Source organism: Charadrius vociferus, unplaced genomic scaffold (assembly GCF_000708025.1).
Source record: "Charadrius vociferus isolate BGI_N301 unplaced genomic scaffold, ASM70802v2 scaffold185, whole genome shotgun sequence".
NCBI lineage: Eukaryota > Metazoa > Chordata > Aves > Charadriiformes > Charadriidae > Charadrius > Charadrius vociferus.
In genome coordinates, this window is record NW_009648955.1 from 4828962 (window position 1) to 4847977 (window position 19016).

At 40.1% G+C, this 19016-nt stretch overlaps 1 protein-coding gene across 1 annotated transcript in view; it reads left to right on the forward strand.

The window, feature by feature from the left end:
* The window catches only part of SPACA1 (sperm acrosome associated 1), a 17237-nt gene extending 431 nt beyond the window's left edge, over positions 1-16806 (forward strand). Inside the window, exons 2-7 of the mRNA XM_009887530.1 lie at positions 3642-3698; positions 7657-7758; positions 8139-8245; positions 8757-8892; positions 16296-16440; positions 16713-16806. Coding sequence (XP_009885832.1) covers positions 3642-3698; positions 7657-7758; positions 8139-8245; positions 8757-8892; positions 16296-16440; positions 16713-16806 — 641 coding nt within the window. The remainder of the gene's footprint in view (positions 1-3641; positions 3699-7656; positions 7759-8138; positions 8246-8756; positions 8893-16295; positions 16441-16712) is intronic.
* The last annotated feature ends 2210 nt before the right edge of the window (positions 16807-19016 follow it).

Here is a 19016-nt window from a genome sequence, read left to right on the forward strand (position 1 = left end):
TCCGGGCTTTACCGCCGCCGGGGATGTAGCGATACCCCCGGTGTCACAGTCAGGCCGTGGGGTGTATCGACCCCCCCCCCGGTGCCACAGTCAGGCCGTGGGAAGGTGTCGCGGTGTGTTCAGTGCTGTGTTAAGCCATGCGGCATCAGAAGGGCCCTGCTGGAAGTGGGGAGCGGTGGGGAGATGGGGAAAGCTCCAGGTCTGCTCGGTCACTGTGGCAGCCGAAGGTGTGGGCTCGGGGTACGCGCAAACCCCCTCCCATCAGCCGTCGGAGCGAAGGAACCGCACAGGTTCACCGCTGAAAGGTGTCGCGGTGTGTTCAGTGCTGTGTTAAGCCATGCGGCATCAGAAGGGCCCTGCTGGAAGTGGGGAGCGGTGGGGAGATGGGGAAAGCTCCAGGTCTGCTCGGTCACTGTGGCAGCCGAAGGTGTGGGCTCGGGGTACGCGCAAACCCCCTCCCATCAGCCGTCGGAGCGAAGGAACCGCACAGGTTCACCGCTGATGGGCTGCCAAGTGGAAAGCCAATTGCCCATGGAAAGGTGTCTGTCCCCTTAGCTGCCCCCTGTGGTGTCACTCGGGGGGGATGGAACAGTGCTGCTCCCCGTCCTGCAGCTCGCAGGACCCCCTGAGTACCAAAGCCACAACACTGGGCAAGGGTGAGATGCCTGACTCAGGAGTGAGCGAGTTCCCCGAGGGGTCACAGCCATGACTTTGTGTGCTCTCTGAGAACATTTTTAGTAGGACTTTTGTGGGCTTTTTAAAGTGTTTATCACAATATTCTGCATGTATGCTGTGATGTGGCTTGTAATTAAAACGGTGCATAATGGCAAAGATTTCTGTTCTACATAGGTTTTACAAGGCTTCCAAACGTAGAGAGGAACACAGACTGCCTTTGCTGTGCTGGTACTAATTGCAGCCCCCTGACAGGAATGTAAATGCAGTTCCTTAGCACATTCTTATCTCAGCATGTGTGGGATTTACATATATAACTCCTATTAATGCTAATGGCAGCTATATACATAATTCGTTTTGCATAGGGTTGACACTATATTTTTATCTGAACCTGATGCAACTGGAACCAGCCATCTTATATAAGTAGAAAGATCTGTAGTTTCTTACCGGAAGCTTTCTTAACATTTTGGTTCATTTAAAATGTGTGGAGGAAATGCAAGTAAAGGAAGCAGTGCAAACCTTCATATTGTGACATGGGCATGGAATGTTCATAACATTCATATAAAAATTGTTGTTAGCCAGAGGATTATCCATGATTCTCATCCTGTTTCCCTTAAAGTTTCCTTTTGTTACTTTTCAAAAAAATGTCATTAAATCAGAAATCAAGATTGGTGATTCCTGATTAACTTGTTAATTTAGAACCAAACAGCTTTTAGAGTTTAGATGTGTTTAAAGGTTTATTTGGAGTATTACTACTATGAAAATACAGTATCTTTTTTATTTAGAGCTATAGTCAAAACCAGCCCAAACCACGACGTCAGTTCATCATTATGTATCTCTGACAAAAGAGTCTTGTTCCACATTGTGCTCCTGAAGCCAGAAGCACCTGAAAGGGTATCATGGTTGATAACTTCACCTATAATTAGGAGAAGTTTGCTTTCACTGGTTAGCAAAGTCTCTCAACCTTCTATTAGTAATATCTGAAGTTTTGTGTCTCTTCTTGTTTCTAAAGCTTTTTCTTCTTCCTTTTTAAAAATTTGTGTCTGGATGGGAAATGGCAGCTTCTGGTTTCAGAAATGCTGACACCCTGCTGTGGCTACACTCGGCTTGTCACCGCAAAATTGAACCACAGTATTGCCTACTTTTGAGGTAGAGGTTTGGAGCTTACCATAAGCTGATATGAATTGTCAGAAATCTATTGACTTGAGAATTTACATCATCTGAAGTTGTCGTAGCCCTCCCTCCCATTCATTTTTGCATGTTTACATTTATTCTGCACAAGCAAACAAGCTCAACTCTCGTAGTAACAAGATGAAAACAGGTCTTTGTAGACAAGACTGTATTTAAACTGTAGACAAGGTCCTTAAGTTCTCCTCCTCCTCTTTGTTGTGCTGTAGTGGTTGTCGTTAGACAAGACTGTTGACTGCCCTATTAATTTAAAAGAAGCTAAAAGAAACATGATAGGGTGTCCATGGTGGGGACCATCTTCTAAAGAAGTTGTTATCTTTTAATGCTCATTAGAGATAGAATTTGAGGATACACTAGCCGTTTTAAAGGTTGTCTCTGTTTTCATAGGATTTTAGTCTTATCATTTTTACCCTTATGTTTTGGCTAAGGTTGGATTTTTTATCATTCAACTGGATAGTTATTGTTTAAAGATTGTTGTGCATACACTAGAAGACTGTTCTGACGAGCACAGCTTATATGCTGAAGTAAATGTCAAAACCATAGAGACAGTTAGAGATAACAGAAGAGTAAGATTTTGATGGCTCATTTATAATGTTGGGAAAAAGAGTTCAGTATCAGTGTATCATTGTGGAAAATGCACCGGGCTGCTGTAGTGTAAATCCTTTACAATGGAGGAATAAAGGTTTTATATTTGTGTATCACTGACTGCAAGAGAAATGGATCTGTTCCTTTCAACCTGAGAAATTTAAAGTTTTGGATAGTGTGTGAAAAATGTAAATGTTACTCAGAGATTTAGTAGCAAGAAGTGATATATAAACTTGCATTGCTGCACAGAAATAACATTTTGTAAACATAACTCTTGAATATAAAAAACTGAGAGACAGTGAAAGCAAACTTTACATTGGTAAGTATTTGTTATCAGAAAAAAAATAATCTGAGTAGGCGGGACTGGCAGTGTAGACTTGTAAAAACAGTCATAGTGACTTTCTCTTTGCATTTGGAAGAATTGAAAAGACCTATTGCTTATTTAATGAATAATTTGCAAAGGAGCTTCACTGAGTTAGTTTCTCTATGGAACAGTTACTGTATCTCAGTATCCTTATAAACAAGCATTCAAATTGCATGCTATTAAGAATAAAATATATAATCCAGATTTGAATCCCAGATGGAGATGGGAACCTTTTGCTTTTGTACATTCTGTGAAACCCATTCTGTAACCTCAAAGTACCACTAAAAAATGGAAGGAACCCAATCACAGTGATTAAAACCCCAGTACCTAATTAAAATACTGTACCTGGTTGACTCATCTTTGTGCTGGCTGTCTAAACCTGACCTTGAAGTGTGATGAGGAAAAAATCATGTGGGAAGGCGTACGTTAGCCAGAAAGAACAAGGAAGTGAGTTAACTGAATATTGTTTAATTAATTTTTTTCTTAACTCTTTTCAGGGAAGACCTATAATTTGCATAGAACCTAGACACTGCACTTCCCAGAGCACTCAGTAGGCTAATTTAACATCACAGGCTGGTTTATAAGAAAGATACGTTTTTTCCTTGTAAAGAATCATCTTAAGGTTGAAACACAAATGCTATTCACACTGGATTTTATGATAATTTTTTCATAAATGTCTTCTTTTTCTGGTCTACTTAGTGAAAGCAAAAATGTTGGCACATTTACTTCAACTAAAAAGTAGTATAGATCTCAAGGGGTAAGTTTCCGGTTAATCGGGCATTCCCACCCCTTTCACTGTATCAAGACATGTAACTTTAGACTTTGTGTTCAGGTCTGAATGACAGTGTGTCCATGGAAGTAGAATTTGGAGTATGCACAGTTACATGTGGTAAGTAGCAAAGCAGATGAATAAAACATATTGTCATTTGTTTTTGGAAAAAAAAAAAAAGTGCTAACTGTAGCAATTTAGCAGTTGTAATTTGCTTGCCCTCGTTCACCTCTCATTGATTTCAATTGCCAATAACTATAATTAACAAAAACAATCAGGCTGATTGTCATTAGGAGTTTAGGTCAGATCTGTTGTTTTATTAATTTCACAGCCTGCAAGCTCCTATTTTAAACCAGTTCCCTACGTTTATTGGCACATGAGCTGCCTTCCCCAAAGTAACAATTTTCGCTATTTGTGAACATCTGTGAGATGTTCAGAAGATGAAAGATCTTCTGATGCTTCTCACAGATGTCTTCCCACATACAATATTGCCAAAAAATTGCTTGCCTGCAGTAGCCTGTTCTGTATTCCACATTTGTACAATTTATAAATTGTGCAATGGAGAGGAGAGGTATCATTCTGGAGTAGGAAGGGAGAGAGGAAAAATGAGATGAGCCATAAGAAGACATCTCTGCGTTTAGGGTGGTGATAGAAGCTCCTGTGAGGTGGTAATTATATTGCCAAGAAGCAGTCTTGAATCAGAAATGCTATTAATTTTTTTCTGAACAAATTTAGCTTCTCGTAAGACCACAGAAAAAAGAGAGACAAGTTTTTGCCCCCATTATTCTCATGTTTTCTGGAGTATGCCTTTTCACTTTTTCCAGTCACTTTTTCATATTTCCAAAGATAGAACTTCCTTGATTCCCTCCTATTTCCAATACTAGGACATTATGGTTTTAGGAGATTTTTTTTTTTGCTTCTACATACTTTAATATTTCTCTTTCTTAATTTCATAATTTCAAATCTGCTTATATGTTCTGTATACCAATGCCGTATATGTATCCCCGTATGCTTAATAACCTCACTTGCTCTGATGCACACATCTTTTGGATACTAAGAAGCTATTCATTAAGTCCCACCCCTCTAGCAGATGTCTCAAATGTTCCTTATTTTCAGGGAATTTCACTACATTTTGTCTCAGTTTTGTCTTTGGTCCCTCCGAGTTAATGTTGAGGTAAGTTAACCTTGGCTGACCACCAGGTGACCACCAAGCCACTCTTATCCATCCCTTCCTCAGCAGGATGGGGGAGAAAATAAGATTCAAAACTTGTGGGTCAAGCTAAAGGCAGTTTAATAAAGAAAAGCAAAGGTCATGTGCAAAAGCAGAGGAAACGCAAAAAAAAAAAGTATCCTCCAATCCTCCAATTCCCATCAGCAGGTGATGTCCAGCCACTTCCTGGGAAGTAGGGCACCAGTATGCGTAGTGGTTGCTTTAGAAGACAAACGCCTTAATAACAAATGCCGCCTGCGCCTCCTCCTTTCTCTCAGCTTTTATTGCTGATTACGACATCATATGGTATGCAATAGGAATATCCCTTCGGTCAGTTTGGGTCAGCTGTCCCAGCTGTGGCCCTTCCAGCTTCTTGCCCACCCCCAGCCCAGTGGCCTTTGGGGGGTGTGAAGAGACAGCCTTGATGCTCAGCAGTAGCCAAAACATGGGTGTGTTATCAACGCCATTCCAGCTACAAAACAAAGCACAGCGCTATGAGGGCTGCTAGGGGGAAACTTAGTTCCATCCCAGCCAGACCCAATACAAAATGTTTAACCCCTTTAATACTGAAAATTATGTAGTCTTACTGAAGAATCAGGAAAGGGAAGCTCTAACAAAAAAGAGAAAGGCATCATCTCATATTTGGCATCATCTTATATCTGGAGTTCAGATCGTGGTTGTAGCCTTCATTCTAGTCTAGGCTGTTCAATGCATGGCATGTTTGTCTGTTGAAAGGCTGAAAAGTGGCTTCTTGCTTCTTCCAGTAAAGCTGTAAGCTTTTTGTCTCCTTCATATTCCTTCTTATTCCCTAGTTTCGACTATCTAGTTCTTGCTTTCTGAACTGACTCCATTTTCTTTATTTTTTCCCAGTAATGCTGTGGCTTAGATCCATTGCTCCTCTAGTCACTATAGTCCAGGGTTACAGAGGCATGAAAGCATAATCAAAGTGTATGCTAATGATGTCTCGTCATACCTGCCTCAAATTTGCCTTAGTCTTTTTGTGGTCTAATTGTTTTGGCCACTCTTACCTCTAAATTTCTCTTATAACTGCTGTTTTCATATTGCTAAGTATTCAGTTCTTTGTGCATCATCCCTCTTCACTTCCCCTTCCTCCACCAGTCTGTTAATTTACATTTCTCTAAGGTGAATTTCATTTTAGTAGTTTATTTTTACTGCATTGTGGCCAGTTTTCTGTTAGGTTAACTTGTATGACTTGTTGAAGTTAAGACTTCATTTGTTAGAGCATCTGAGTAGATCCATTTCATCAGCATTGGCAGCTATGAGGTGGGGAAAGGAAACATGGTAATGAAAGAAAAAGCTGTCCAAGAGGAAGAGGCAGAGGAGTACCCAGAGAACTCGCAGATCTAATTAAAAGAGCTTTTTTCCATCAACCCTTTCAGTTGTGATATGCTTCCCAAATTATAATATTCCCATAGATAAGATATGGTGAGATTTTTCCTGATGAATGTGACTAGAGCTAGCCTAGCAGTCAGATTTTATCAAGACAGCCTTTTGGCTTTTCATAGGTTTCCTGTCTTTTTTGTTAACTAAAAAAAACTACATGGCACCGAAGAAAGAGGAATGCCTTTAATAAAAGTGTCAGTTCACTGCCATTTACACCTCTGTTTCTGCATCCATGAGATGAGACATTCTCTGGAGTGGAGAACGATCCTCGTTTTGTGTCATTTTCAGTAAGTGGTGTTGTCTCCCTCTGTCACTTGAAGTACTGTTTCACGAGTTACATGACATCTCTGAAACATTCTGAAATCCATTGGTTTATATAATACACATTTAAGGAAGGCAGATGCATCATAAATGCAATATTCAAACCAATTTCCTATTTCTTACTATACTGCAAGGTGGGGTTTAACTCTCCTCTTTCCATGCCTATTAGTAAACAAAAGGCTTCTGGAAAAATGGCAAAACCTACAATGTTTACTGGGCCTAAACATATTATTCCTGCCTCCCCCACAAGCTATGTCATTCCAATGAACTGTTTGGCAAAAACAATTATAGCACTTGTTTTGAATCTGTTCGTAATTGTCAAAATGAGGATGTTCCCATTGAAATCCTGGTAGTGAGAGTGAACTTTTATTTTTTTGCTTCCTTGAACATTGTATAGGAATTTTTGTTAACTTTACACATTTGTGATAGGCTATCTCTCATTTTTTGTCTTTGGTAGGGCCCTGTATGTTGCAGGTGGAGACCTGGTAGTCAACACTTATTTCATCTGTTTCTCGTGAGAAGTCCTATGTTACAGACCACCAGCCTCCATACTTGAGAGGCTTCATTTTGGGAGCTGTTAGTGGCATTCTTGTATCGCTTATTGTTGGTCGCTGTTTGGTAACTCCTCCATCCCAGTGCCAGGAGGTTTTTAGTGCCTTCAATTTTTGTTGACCTTGGTGGGAGTTGAAGACACTCAGACAGTCACAAGACTGGAGGCAGACTGAGTTGGCAGTCTGTGCAAGATCCTCTGTGCCATCTGATTTGTGCATTTAAAGGCCAGGAGCCTAAATGCTTTTATATTTAAAGTGAATTAGCTGTTTTGCAGAACATATACTAGTTTCATTTCAAATTCTTCTTCCGTAAGAAAAGTTTTGAATTCATTTTGAATTCTTTTTCTGACACATGATGATTCTAAGAATCTGGCTCCCTACAGTGCGGAGTCTGACAGAAGTAGATGCTGTCTTGAAGTCTTAGATACCGACATGGGATGGCTTTAGCAGGCACTCTGAGAAGAACTGTTTTGCCTGGTATTTGGTAGATACAACATATTAACATGCAGGATAAAGAAAGAGAAAGGAAAAACAGAGTATGAAGCAAATGAAGAAATGTGGAGTGAAAGATATTTTTTTTTCCTCCCAAAAGGGATTGGCATTCGAGAAGTTCTGTTAACCAGTGGATGCCCTGGGACTGAAACAAAATGTATTATCCGTGTGGAGGAATGCCAGGCAGCGGTAGACTGTGGATGTAAGTGGAACACTGTAATACAGTAATCTAGAGCAAATAAGTTGATTCAGAGGAAACATCCTTGTTCTCTATGAGTCTGGTGGAAGTGGAATGAAGTGATTGCATTCCACCTTCCAATCACTGTGTTAAGCAATCCAGTAATGTTTCAGATCTCGTTTCTGTACCGGTGTGCGCTTGATTTCAAGTCCCTGTAAAATACCATTTTTCTGCTATATGCTTCGTTCCAGACACTAGACCAAGCAAAAAGTATTTGAAGTAATTTTAAGGGAAAGGATAATTTCCAAGTAACATTCCGTGGTTTGAAGAATCATGAACTTTATGATCTATACAGAGATGTTTCGTATAGTTGATGATGTACCTATTAAAAATTCCTCCTATAGGGGGAATACCAATTTCTGAGGGCCTTGCCTGCGTGAAGATGCCTTGTATTTATATGCCTCCTGAAAATCGATTTAAATATGTTTGGAAGATGTTAATGCCAAACAAGGTGAGTAATTGAACCCCACTTTGTGCAGAAAAATTGCATACTGCATGTATTTACCACGTGCTCCATCTGAATTATACAGACTTCTGGGCAGATTATTTCCTTTCCTGTCACAATGCAAATAAGTCCTGATCTCTCACTGGCGAGCTGGTAGTACAAGGATCTGCATGGCTTTGCTCCTTTAAGCAGCTTCAATTTCCTGTTTATGTGAGGGAAACAATAATTTTAGGGAGTAATGTTTACTGTTATTTCAGAAAAATTGGGCATAGTGGCTGGTGAGTGAATACGTGTCAGCAAATCACCACCAAGTTGCCCTTCCCGGTTGTTCAAGTAGGAGGTGCTGAAGAGATGAGAGAAATTTTCCCAGGGGCCAAGAGGTCCTGACAGATTGAAAGCTGTTGGAGCAGAATAAGCGCTTTTCTGTGTGTCTGACATGATGCAACTTGTCTTTGCAGATCTATTTGAAAAAAAATGCAAACCTTTTTTTTTTTCCCCCCCTTTTATATATGGCTAGGCAGCACGCATTCTTCCTAATGATTCAGCTGTGATGGAAGTTTGCAGAGAGACCCATTTGGTTACTTACCAGTGTGAAACTCAGGAAAATGGAAATACAGTTGCCTCTATAAAATACACAGTCCATGCAAAAGCTGGTAAGCTCATAGAGGTGCTTACAGTCTTCCAATGATATGGCCTTGTGTTTTTTATGTAGTACTCAATCTTCGTAAGATTGCATGTCGCCAGTAGTATATGGGCAGGAGCTTGTGTGCTGTGGTAATGACTGTCATGAAATGCAGGCCAGTAAAAAAGACATATAAAAGGAAATGACAGAATGGGAATAAAGAGGTTCCTTGTATCAGGAATGAGTATTTTCTTTATCCTTTGTAAAAAGTCAAGCTAAAATAAGGTTTTCCTATTACCTGCTTATTTTTTTAATGCACCCAGGTTGGTTAACAGAGATTTCTTTTTGTCTCACTAACCACATAGTCCCAGTAGCATGGGTTCTACAGTTAAGTATCCCTTTCCCTTCAATACTAAAGGAAGAAAGCAACCCTTTGAAGTTTTTTTCTTTTAGTGGCCATCTGGAATTTGCTTATACACAATGGATTTAGCAAAGTTTAACATTAAAAAGAATACATCATAAACCAGTTTCCCAGTACTATCTTTCTCACCTTCTCTGCTAATAGGATTTTTGCTGACTTCATCAGGAAAGGTAGCAGTGTGCTCTTTTCTCAAACCATGAGAACAGCTGTGCCGAAACTCCATCTTTTCTAATCAGAGAAAGGGTGAAAGTGTCTTGCTTATAGAAATTTAAAATTTTTAATGAAATAATGTAGATTCACGTCTTATGCAAAATGATGGCAGACTAGAAATGAAGAAATCCTTGGAGATACCCCTCTCCGTGTTTCTCCCCTCCATGTTGTTTACCTAAGTAAAACTGTCTGGGCCTGGGAATCCTGCATTTTTCCCTCTCCCTTTTTCCTGTATCTCTATTGAGGTCCTTTCTGCCTTTGTACAGTAACATGAAATTTGTTTATTCATTTTCTAAATCCATCTGGCAGTAACAAAACACCCAAAGATTATTATTTTTTTTTTCCTTCTCCCACTATTCAGTCTCTACATTCCTTTTTGTACAGAGGAAGCTTCCTTTTTGAGACCTGAATTAGCAGAGCACATAATCTGTTTTAGGCTTAAGCATGCAAATAGTCCCATTGACTTGAGTCAGTGAGTCATCAATAGGAAGACTCACCCACTTGTATTTAAACTGTGACTGAATAGTTTTGGTGAAAAGTGGTCAGATGAAACCCGCCCAACAGACATATCCACTGAGAACTTCTTACAAGGATTGAGATTTACTGGTTCAGAAAATATTTATGAAATCTGAAGATGACAAGCTCTAAGACTTATTAAGTAGCTTAAAAGGAGTGGGTGGTTGTGCTTAGTGCCAGATGAGCATCCTTTGGCTTTGTACAGAGGTGTTTCTGGGCTTTCCTTGCCCAGGAGTGCCATTAGTTGGACTTTAGAAATGGTTAACCATTAATTAGGTACATAGAAGAAGTTATCAGCTGAAGTTTTGGTTGAGATTGCATCAAATTAATGACTTTCAGCATACAGACCTAGTTTTGCTCTCTGTGGATGGTCGGAAGACTAGCCAGACCAGAAGATTTCTTTTACTTTTCCAGCAGGATCAGGAGGAAATGAGAAAGATCCTTCTGACAGCATCAGTGGTTGTGGCAGTGTTGCCTGCAAAAGAAAATGGCTAAAATTTTAACTACAAGACAACAGTTGGACTCCTTGTATTTGGATGTATATTTTCTTAGCTGCTGCCTTGTATTTTGCAGAGCTACTCGGCTCTCTGAGAGCATGCCTTGCTGTGTTGTCCAGGCTCTGGAAAGGGGTAACATTTCTACAACATTTCTACAATGCTGCCTCTCCAAGTTCCTCATTAAAAGACTTTTTTGAAATGAGGGTTGGGGAATTTGAGACTTAAGCTTATCGTCCCTGTCAAGCAAGATGGTTTCTCTACCTACTCCAGGAAAGTCTAGGTCTTTCTGTTGAACAAACATCTTTTTCTTTGCTGTTTGTCTATCTGGACTCCAAGCTGAAATGTAAGGAAGGGCTGAATCACAACATCATGATCAGAAAGAGGGGGGAAATCTCCTTTTTCCAAGTAATCTACAGGACTGAACCAGATTTTTTTTTTCCAGTGTTCAAAACTGGCCACAGAGGTTTCTGGTCAGGGGCAGGTGTGGTGGGCCCACCCTGGCTGGCTGCCCACCTCATCCAGGCCGGTCAGTCGGAGCAGGCTGGAATGTCCTGCTCGCGGCGGCCCTGGCCTCTCCTCACAGGGGCCGCCCGGCACCCAGTACAACAGGCCACGCTGTCTGTGGGGAGAGGGTCTTATACAGATTTTTGGGAGGTATATTGGTACCAGCTGAAAGGGCAAATCAGTATTAGTAAGGAAAAGAGGGGATCCTCTCTATTACCTCCTAAATTGCTTTTTTTTTTTTTTTTTTTAAATCCAGCTGAGGCAATTCTCACCATCTCTCTGCCTCATTCAAGTCAACAAGCTTAAGTTTGTATATTTTGTCTTTCTTATCACCCAGGTCAGTTCTTTCACTATTCCACAGAGATACATTTCTTCATGGCAGAGCTACAGGACAGGGAAGTGTGCTTGCTCCATGGCTGGCTTTTCTTCTTGGCGCTTTCCTAGAGAGAAAGCCTTGAAGTCGTCAACAGAGCTAAAAATTATCAATGCAGCCGATAAGGGGTGAATGTGTTTGCTTTGGTCTCATCCTTCCTCCTCTCTCCAGCGCTGTGATGTTACCCACATGAACAGCCATGGCCAGATTCAGCAACACCATCTGCAAGCCTAGCCCCACAGCCACCACTTGAAAATACATGGCATGACACTTTCTGCTTCAGATTTTGAGGTGTGGGAGGAAGGCAATACATGTTGCAAAAGGGCAGGTGAAACCTCACAGGAGTTAGTGTGTATTTGCCATGTGGCAAAACTTCCTATGAGTTAATTTCAAAGGCTATGCACGGAGAACTTCCATGTGTCCTTTACCGGTGATCACTGCACTCCTCAGTGACCTTTTGATGAACGGTTGTAATGATCTTTTTACATAAGTGAGTGGTCTTTCGTAATTTGGTTCCTCCTTTTTTTTTAAGAACCATTCAGACCGATGGGTTCTCTTTGTATTTTGTAGCAAGAGAAACACAACAGAAAGATAAAAAGTGTTTTATCTTCATCAAAAGTTATTGGGATCTCTGCAAGGAAAATCCCATCTTTTAATAACTGACATTTCTATATGTCCTTCTTACTAAATCGCTACCCTGAAACACTGAAGGGTGTTGTTTCACACTCTCGCCCGTTGTGGTGTTTGGTGTTTTGTGAAGACTTTGGAGCTGGAAGGCGGGTTATTCATATTTACTAATAATAGTCCTGTGAGGAGGGAGGACTCTGCAAGGGAGGAATGTGAGAGCAGAGAGCTATCCTCATTAGGATGCTATGTGAGGGGTGTCAGCCTACTGAGATCCCAGCTGTGCTCCAAGCTCCACGCTTCTCATGAGTGAGACAGCGAGTTTGGGGAGTGTGTCTAGTGGCACTTCTGTGGAGAAGATGGAGGCAATAGCGTTTTTGTGTCTCAGAGGCCATTCTATCCCCCGTCTCTCTTCAGTTCATTTCCTGCTTCAGTGCCAGAGCTTCCTTGAGAGAGGAAAGTCACATCTCTATAACTGGCTACTGTACAAATGTGTAATCAGCATGGCCATGTTGTCCTTGCATTTGCACAGAAATGAAATGGGGAATCCCAGTACCCAAGATTAAGAGCCTGGATCTCCTCTATGTGTATGTAATCCTGCTCTCCCATTAGCATATATCCATCCATTTTTAATACACAGAAAAAGGCTTATAGATAATCTAGAAGGGAAACAAAAAAGCTATGCATCACCATTATATTAACGGGGGAAAAAAAAAACCAAAACCAAAAACCAAACCAGTCTGCAGAGGCGGAATCTCATTCCCCTCTGCCAAACTGATACATACTTTCTGGATCTGAAAACTGGTGGAAAGAACTCCCGTTGGCTGCTGGACCATATAAACGATTGGTTGGGCATCTGCATGTAGATGGAGCACTGCCGTACAGTCAACATCTAGGAGGAACTCCAGCTCAATGAAAAACCCAAGGGAAGAGGAGGATGAAGAGGAACAGTGCTGCTGGCAGAAGTAGTGGGTTTCCTTTGGACTGAAATGGTGCTGAAAAAGCAGGTGTTCCACTTTCTCGATGTGTAGGATTTACAGTGTTGTGAATCGCTCTCTTATTGAAGAAATGACTGAATAGTAAGCAGAGACAGAATTTGTATTGCTGATATTTTCTAGAGGGAAATGATAGCAGTGGCAGCAGATGCTTCTGAATGCTTTTGGATTTAAGCAAATTCCAAAGGGAGAGGATTCCATGAAGGCAGAGGACAATACAGAGGTGCACTGCACTGCACTGCATAGAAATCAAAGAAGCTTTGTTAAACTGGTATACAATGCAAATGTAGTTGACAGTCCACACCACAGCAGAGAATGTGCTCTCTCTTTTAGAGCTATCCTGCTCTGGCGCATGGTGTGAGAGGGGTATGTGATATATCTCTTTCGGCCCAGATAAGAAAACAGTAAATTTCTAAGGTCTTTAGCCGGTGGCTCAGATTAAGTATATTGTTCTGATGGCAAAAAGAAGGTAAAAAAGCTGTCAGGCTTCTTAGCAGCTGGTAATGGCCATATGGGTGTCACTTTTGGTTTCCTTTAATCCAGCCTTTTGCCCCCCCATTGGCATAGCAGATAAGATCTGGGGTGGAGGGAGCGTGTGGTGCTTGGACTGTTTGAGCTGTTGGAAGGACTTCCATGAGCTATGACCAGCACACTCTGGGTTTTCTGCCACAGACCTGGCCTCAAATCATCAGGCACTGGTGGAAGGTAAAAATTAAATCTGAACATTCCTTGTTTTCCTTCCCTCTTGCCTTGTTCTGACTTGCACAAATAAATTGATCTTCATAGTTTAGATCCAACGGTGCCTACAACCCAAGTGCAGCATCTCACCCTTGCATTTTATTTAAGTGCATTCCTTTTTTAGTTAAGATGAATATAAATAATCAACAGGTAAATTGAGAATGCCAAGCTTTTGGTAGGGTTGAAACTGTCAGATATGTTATCAATGTCTTTTTTGTTTGTAGAACCCTAGAAAATGTCTAGTGGAGTGCACACAATTTTAGTTTTTATTTTACAATGTAATTGTGGAATATAGTGATAGTGGGGTTTTTTTGTCATTCTTTATAGTGAAGTAGTCCACAGACCTGCAGTGGGCTGTAGACTTTAAGATGAAAGTTATTGAACTAGCCTTTGCATGTTTCAAAAGAGAATTGTTCTTCCTACTTTTACTAAGCTAAGTGGACTTTCTAAAAAAGTTGATTTAAATACATCTTTGTAACCTTAACGGCTGAAGAAGTTTTTAAGGCATATTCTGGCTGTGGCAAAATTCTCACTGGCTAATTGGGAGTGTTGCCTGGACTTCTGGAGCGCAGTCGGGGGCTTAAAAGTGCACCTGATGTGAATCAGTCTTTGCTCATTGTCAACCAGCTTATTGAGAAACTGCTTTTCTGTCTGTTTCCTGCTTGCATTTTAAACACGTGTTTACTTGGAAGGCATCCCCTCAGTATTATCAGGTTGTCTCTTGGGCCGTTCTGGTTCTTAACTCTTGGAAGAATATCTTGCCTAGGAAGAAAACTTGAGTAGAGTAGCTGTGGATAACATGAAACTTGCTTTTGTCTTCAGCAGGCTCCTGTTACAGCTTGTAAACAAAGGTATTCTTAGAGCTCTAAATTCATATCTTGCCAAGGGGAAATTATATATTACATTAATGAAATTGCAAAATAAAAGATCATTTTCATTAACCTCCATGCCCCACAACTTCATATAACTTTGAAAAGACACAGTCCAGTCAGTGAAGTGAATTAGTCTAAAAGCAGGTAGTCCTACATTGTATGAAAACCCCACTATTCACACTTACTATGTATGACATTCTCAGCCAGTTCACCATTCTTACCTGTCCTGAAAGATCAGGAGAATCCTATAGATGAGCTGTGGTTTCTTAAAGAAATCACAGAATGAAAATTCTGTGATGCAGGAGAATGAAACTCAAATGATGCGATGGAATAGTTGCTTAGATACTACAGTGACGACAGTGGCACGGGACCTTATATAGAAGTAGAAATGAAATAGGAATAGAAATGGTTTTCCTGCACTCATTCTGCTACACAGAACTCCTACCAGTGTGAACACGAATTTTGCATACCAGTCAGCAATGAGGTAGTACCTTATAGTTCTAGAAACTATATGAGAGAAAATGAAAGAGAAATTAAGGTTGGCTTGTGTAAAATTGTCAAAGCTGCTGAGATCTGGCAAGATGCCTGACAGTTCGTTGATTTGGTTGAATGTGACTGAATGAATAAGGTCAATAAATTTCACAACAAGGTGACTGGGTTTGGTTTCCAGGCATTTCTTTATCCAGTGTCAAAAAACAGATGGGGGAAGTTGATTGACCATCTTCAGCATTTTCCATTGTTCCTGGGCCGTTTGTTAGAGTCATCTCCTAACTGGTATGTCTGGTCCTAGAGAAACAGCCTAAGTAACGAACGGTGGGGCCCTCAGTTTCCTCAGGTGAATGGTTGAACAGGCTGCGGCATTACAAAATGCATTTTAACTTGATATCCTTGCTACATTTTTCACTTCTCGGTTTCATGTAGCTGCTCCTCACTATGTGTTTCTAGGCCATGCAGAACAACTTTCCATGCTCAGTAGTTATTTGCTTTAAATAAAGGCTTTGCAGACCTAGATAGAGACAGGGAACTGAAAAGCAGCACTTAAGTCCTTGAATCCGGTCTTTTGTTAGCATACTCTCTTTTGGCTTCATTATTATCATTATTATTGTAGCAATTACCATTGTTAGAATTCTTCAGTAGCACAGTGGTACCTTGGTGCCTCAGCCCTGGGTGACAGAGCACCTGGTACCAGGCACAGAACAAAGAAGTCAGCCTGCCTCGAGTGGCAGACAGCCTGTAGTAATTCCTCTGTCTTTATAGTTCATGTATCTTATGTGGACATGTCTTGAAATCCTACATTAAAGCATTTCTTACAGCAAAAATATTATTATATTAGTAATTCTGAACATGTACCAAACAGATACTTTTCCCACTTTAATTTTTTCATTGTCTTTAGTAATTGCAGTTCTTTGTGTTTCACAGCTGTTAAGTGACATGCGTCCCACTGCACATGCCTTGATCTATCTTTCTTTGCACCTTTCTTGGTTAGATATGCCTTTGCAAAGAAGATATAAAATGCTACTATTCTAACTTTTGCTGATACAGTAAAGGCCTGAAGGTTGGGAAAGACATCAGATAGATAGTAAATAATCAAGCCCTGCTCCTTTTCAGTCCTGTCCATCAGTTTAAATGGCTGATTCATTTGAAAATTTGAACATAATAATGACCATGTATGTCTTTTCTTCAGAAATGCAAACAGAAAAATCAAAGAGAATAGAAACAGAGCAATCAAGGAGAAAAAAGACAGATACAATTCTGGTCTTTTACCTGGTGACTGGAATCATCGTGACTGTTGGTGTGATCTTTCCCATGATCTTTATGATTCTTCATTGGTAGGTGGACAGCATGCAATGGGATTAATGTTTTATTTGATCAAAATATGGTGTTACTGTTGGCAAACATGACCTGGATGAACTATTTACGTTTCTCTGTAGTTTAAGATTTGTGTTGCCAGTAGAGAAAATGGGAACAAGCTTCTGGAGACTGGAAAGAACTGCTTTACAAAGCAGTTACAGTGCTTGTGGATGGGAGGGCAATGATTCAGAGCAACTTACGTAAACCTACTTAAAAGTATGTTTTTGTTTATTTCTTTTTTCCATTTCAGGGGTGTTGTAAAGTCTTTTTGGAAATCAAAATCTGGGCAAGACAACCAAGACAAGAAGCTGGCCAACACAAGATCACCGTGTAACGTGGAATAAATAGCCCCCCCTCAGGGTCTGCATTGGCCTTTCAAGCAATTGGAGTCTCCATCTGCACCTGCAGTGCTCTCATCATTTCCATTAGCCATAATACAAGAAGTGATAGAGCCCTCACTCGTAGAGGATGAAGTATGTAAGTCCTTCTAGGACTTGCATAACAAACAGAATTAGAAAAAAAAAATTGGATTACATAGAAATAAGATATAAAGAAGATTAAAATATGTTTGAAATACTGGTTTTAAGAAGTACTTTTTTACAGCTCATTCACTGTCTTGGATTACTGGATTTTAAGTGAAAAGGGTAAAAATATTTCTATTTTAAGGTGGACATCATTCCCCAGGTAGCTTAATAGTCTGAGCACCTCTGAACTGAAGAACCAAAGCCAGATTTTTGTGGGGATGTTGAAAATGATATATTTAAGATGTCTGAATTTTATGAAGGTGTTAATCTAGATGGCTTCTAGATGAGATGAAACTAGGCATGTAGTCTGCACGGAGATCATTATTTTGTAAAGTGCTCCTTATCTCCTTCGTGATCTTCAAGCACAGTGTCTACTGTGTAATCACTATAATCCAGTTTCTTCTTGACACATAGAAGGATGTGTAATGGTAGGGAAGATCAGTAAAAGTTGCTTCATAATTTTCATTAAATTTTTACCTGCACATTTGCACACATAACCATTTCTGCCATCAAGGGGACCAAAATACGTGGACAGAAGAGTAACCCCATTGGGTCAGATCAAGGTTTCATCTACCTCTGTAATCAAATCAATGGACAAAAAGAGGATGTCTAGGGAAGAGTGCAAAGACAAGTCAAGGCTGTATGATGTTTTCCATTTGTATTCTTCCAACTTCCAGGCATTTGGAGGTTTTCTAAACCAGATGCAATTTCTAAGCAGTTAGCAATCTTGCATGGATTTCTTTTCCATGGCTTTGTTCAGTCTCTCCTTGTACCTGTGTAAGGTTGTGTCACGTAAAACACACTACAGCAAGGAGATCCATAGCCCAACCACATCTTTTGTCCAGCTTGAACCCACTTCCTGCTGGCTTCATTTGTCACACCCCACTTCTTGAAAAGGCCGTGAGCTGTCTATCCACACCGTCCTTTCCCTGAAAGGGACTTTTAGACTTCTAACATAGTCCCTGGTTGTTTTCTTTCTGGACTGGATAGTGCAAGATTATTTAGTGATTCTTCATCCTGAAAACGTACCATACCTCTGACCATCCTTGCTGACCTTCTCTAACCCTCCTTCATTACATGACTATCTTGTTTATGAAGGTGCTTTCTGTTTGTGTAAATAAACATTGTTTGATGCAAATAAAAAACCTGAGCTGATGACATGTTGAAAAATGGACTGTGGACTGATTAAAATGTTTAATAGATTTTATGATTAGGATTTTCTCTTGAGTATAGTAGAAGCTCTGAAAAGAGGCCAAATATTGAGCACTCCAGGGTAGAGAATGCTTCTCAGTAAAGAACATTGTGAAAAAAATTGCAAAAAAATAGATTGGAGGTAGTAACTCATCCTCTCAAAGAATTCGTGTTCTCTTCAGATCCTCTATTGCTGCAGATGTTCTAACTGCACCATCTGCACATCCTTAAAAAAGCATTATCATATTTTTCAGCGATACATCATTTTGTTTGCTGTTTGGTGAAAAGATCATTTACATTTTTGCAAATAAAACATCATATTCAAAAATGACGTACACTTAATTCTATAGAAATATCTTTTTTTTAAAAAAAGGAAATGATATTTTTGGTAACACTATCATTAGCTATGTCATTTTATATCATTTGGTGGACGAACCTGAAAGTCTTGCAACATTAAGAGGAAAACGCATAGAGAAGGAAAAAGCAGGCAATAACAATTTTGCAGTTTGCAAAACTAGCTTACGCATTCCAGGTGAGTTTTTGAACCCGTGCAATCAAGGACCGCATTGTGGTGAGTCTGGGATTAGGTCTGGAATGCTGGCCTTAAAAATAGACCAAATTCAGTTGTTGTTACTCAGGAAAATGCTTCCACAGTAAATATGGTAAATATGAAGCCCTGCCATCAGCTCTGTGATTGACTTTTGAACTCTTGCTTTCATGTTGTAATTAGGGTCTCACATAACTGAAAGAGAGGGAACTAGAATATTCTTTTCTGTAATGATGCAAAGTTGTACTATTATACAACCGTTCTGTATTTTAATAACATTTGCAAAGAACCT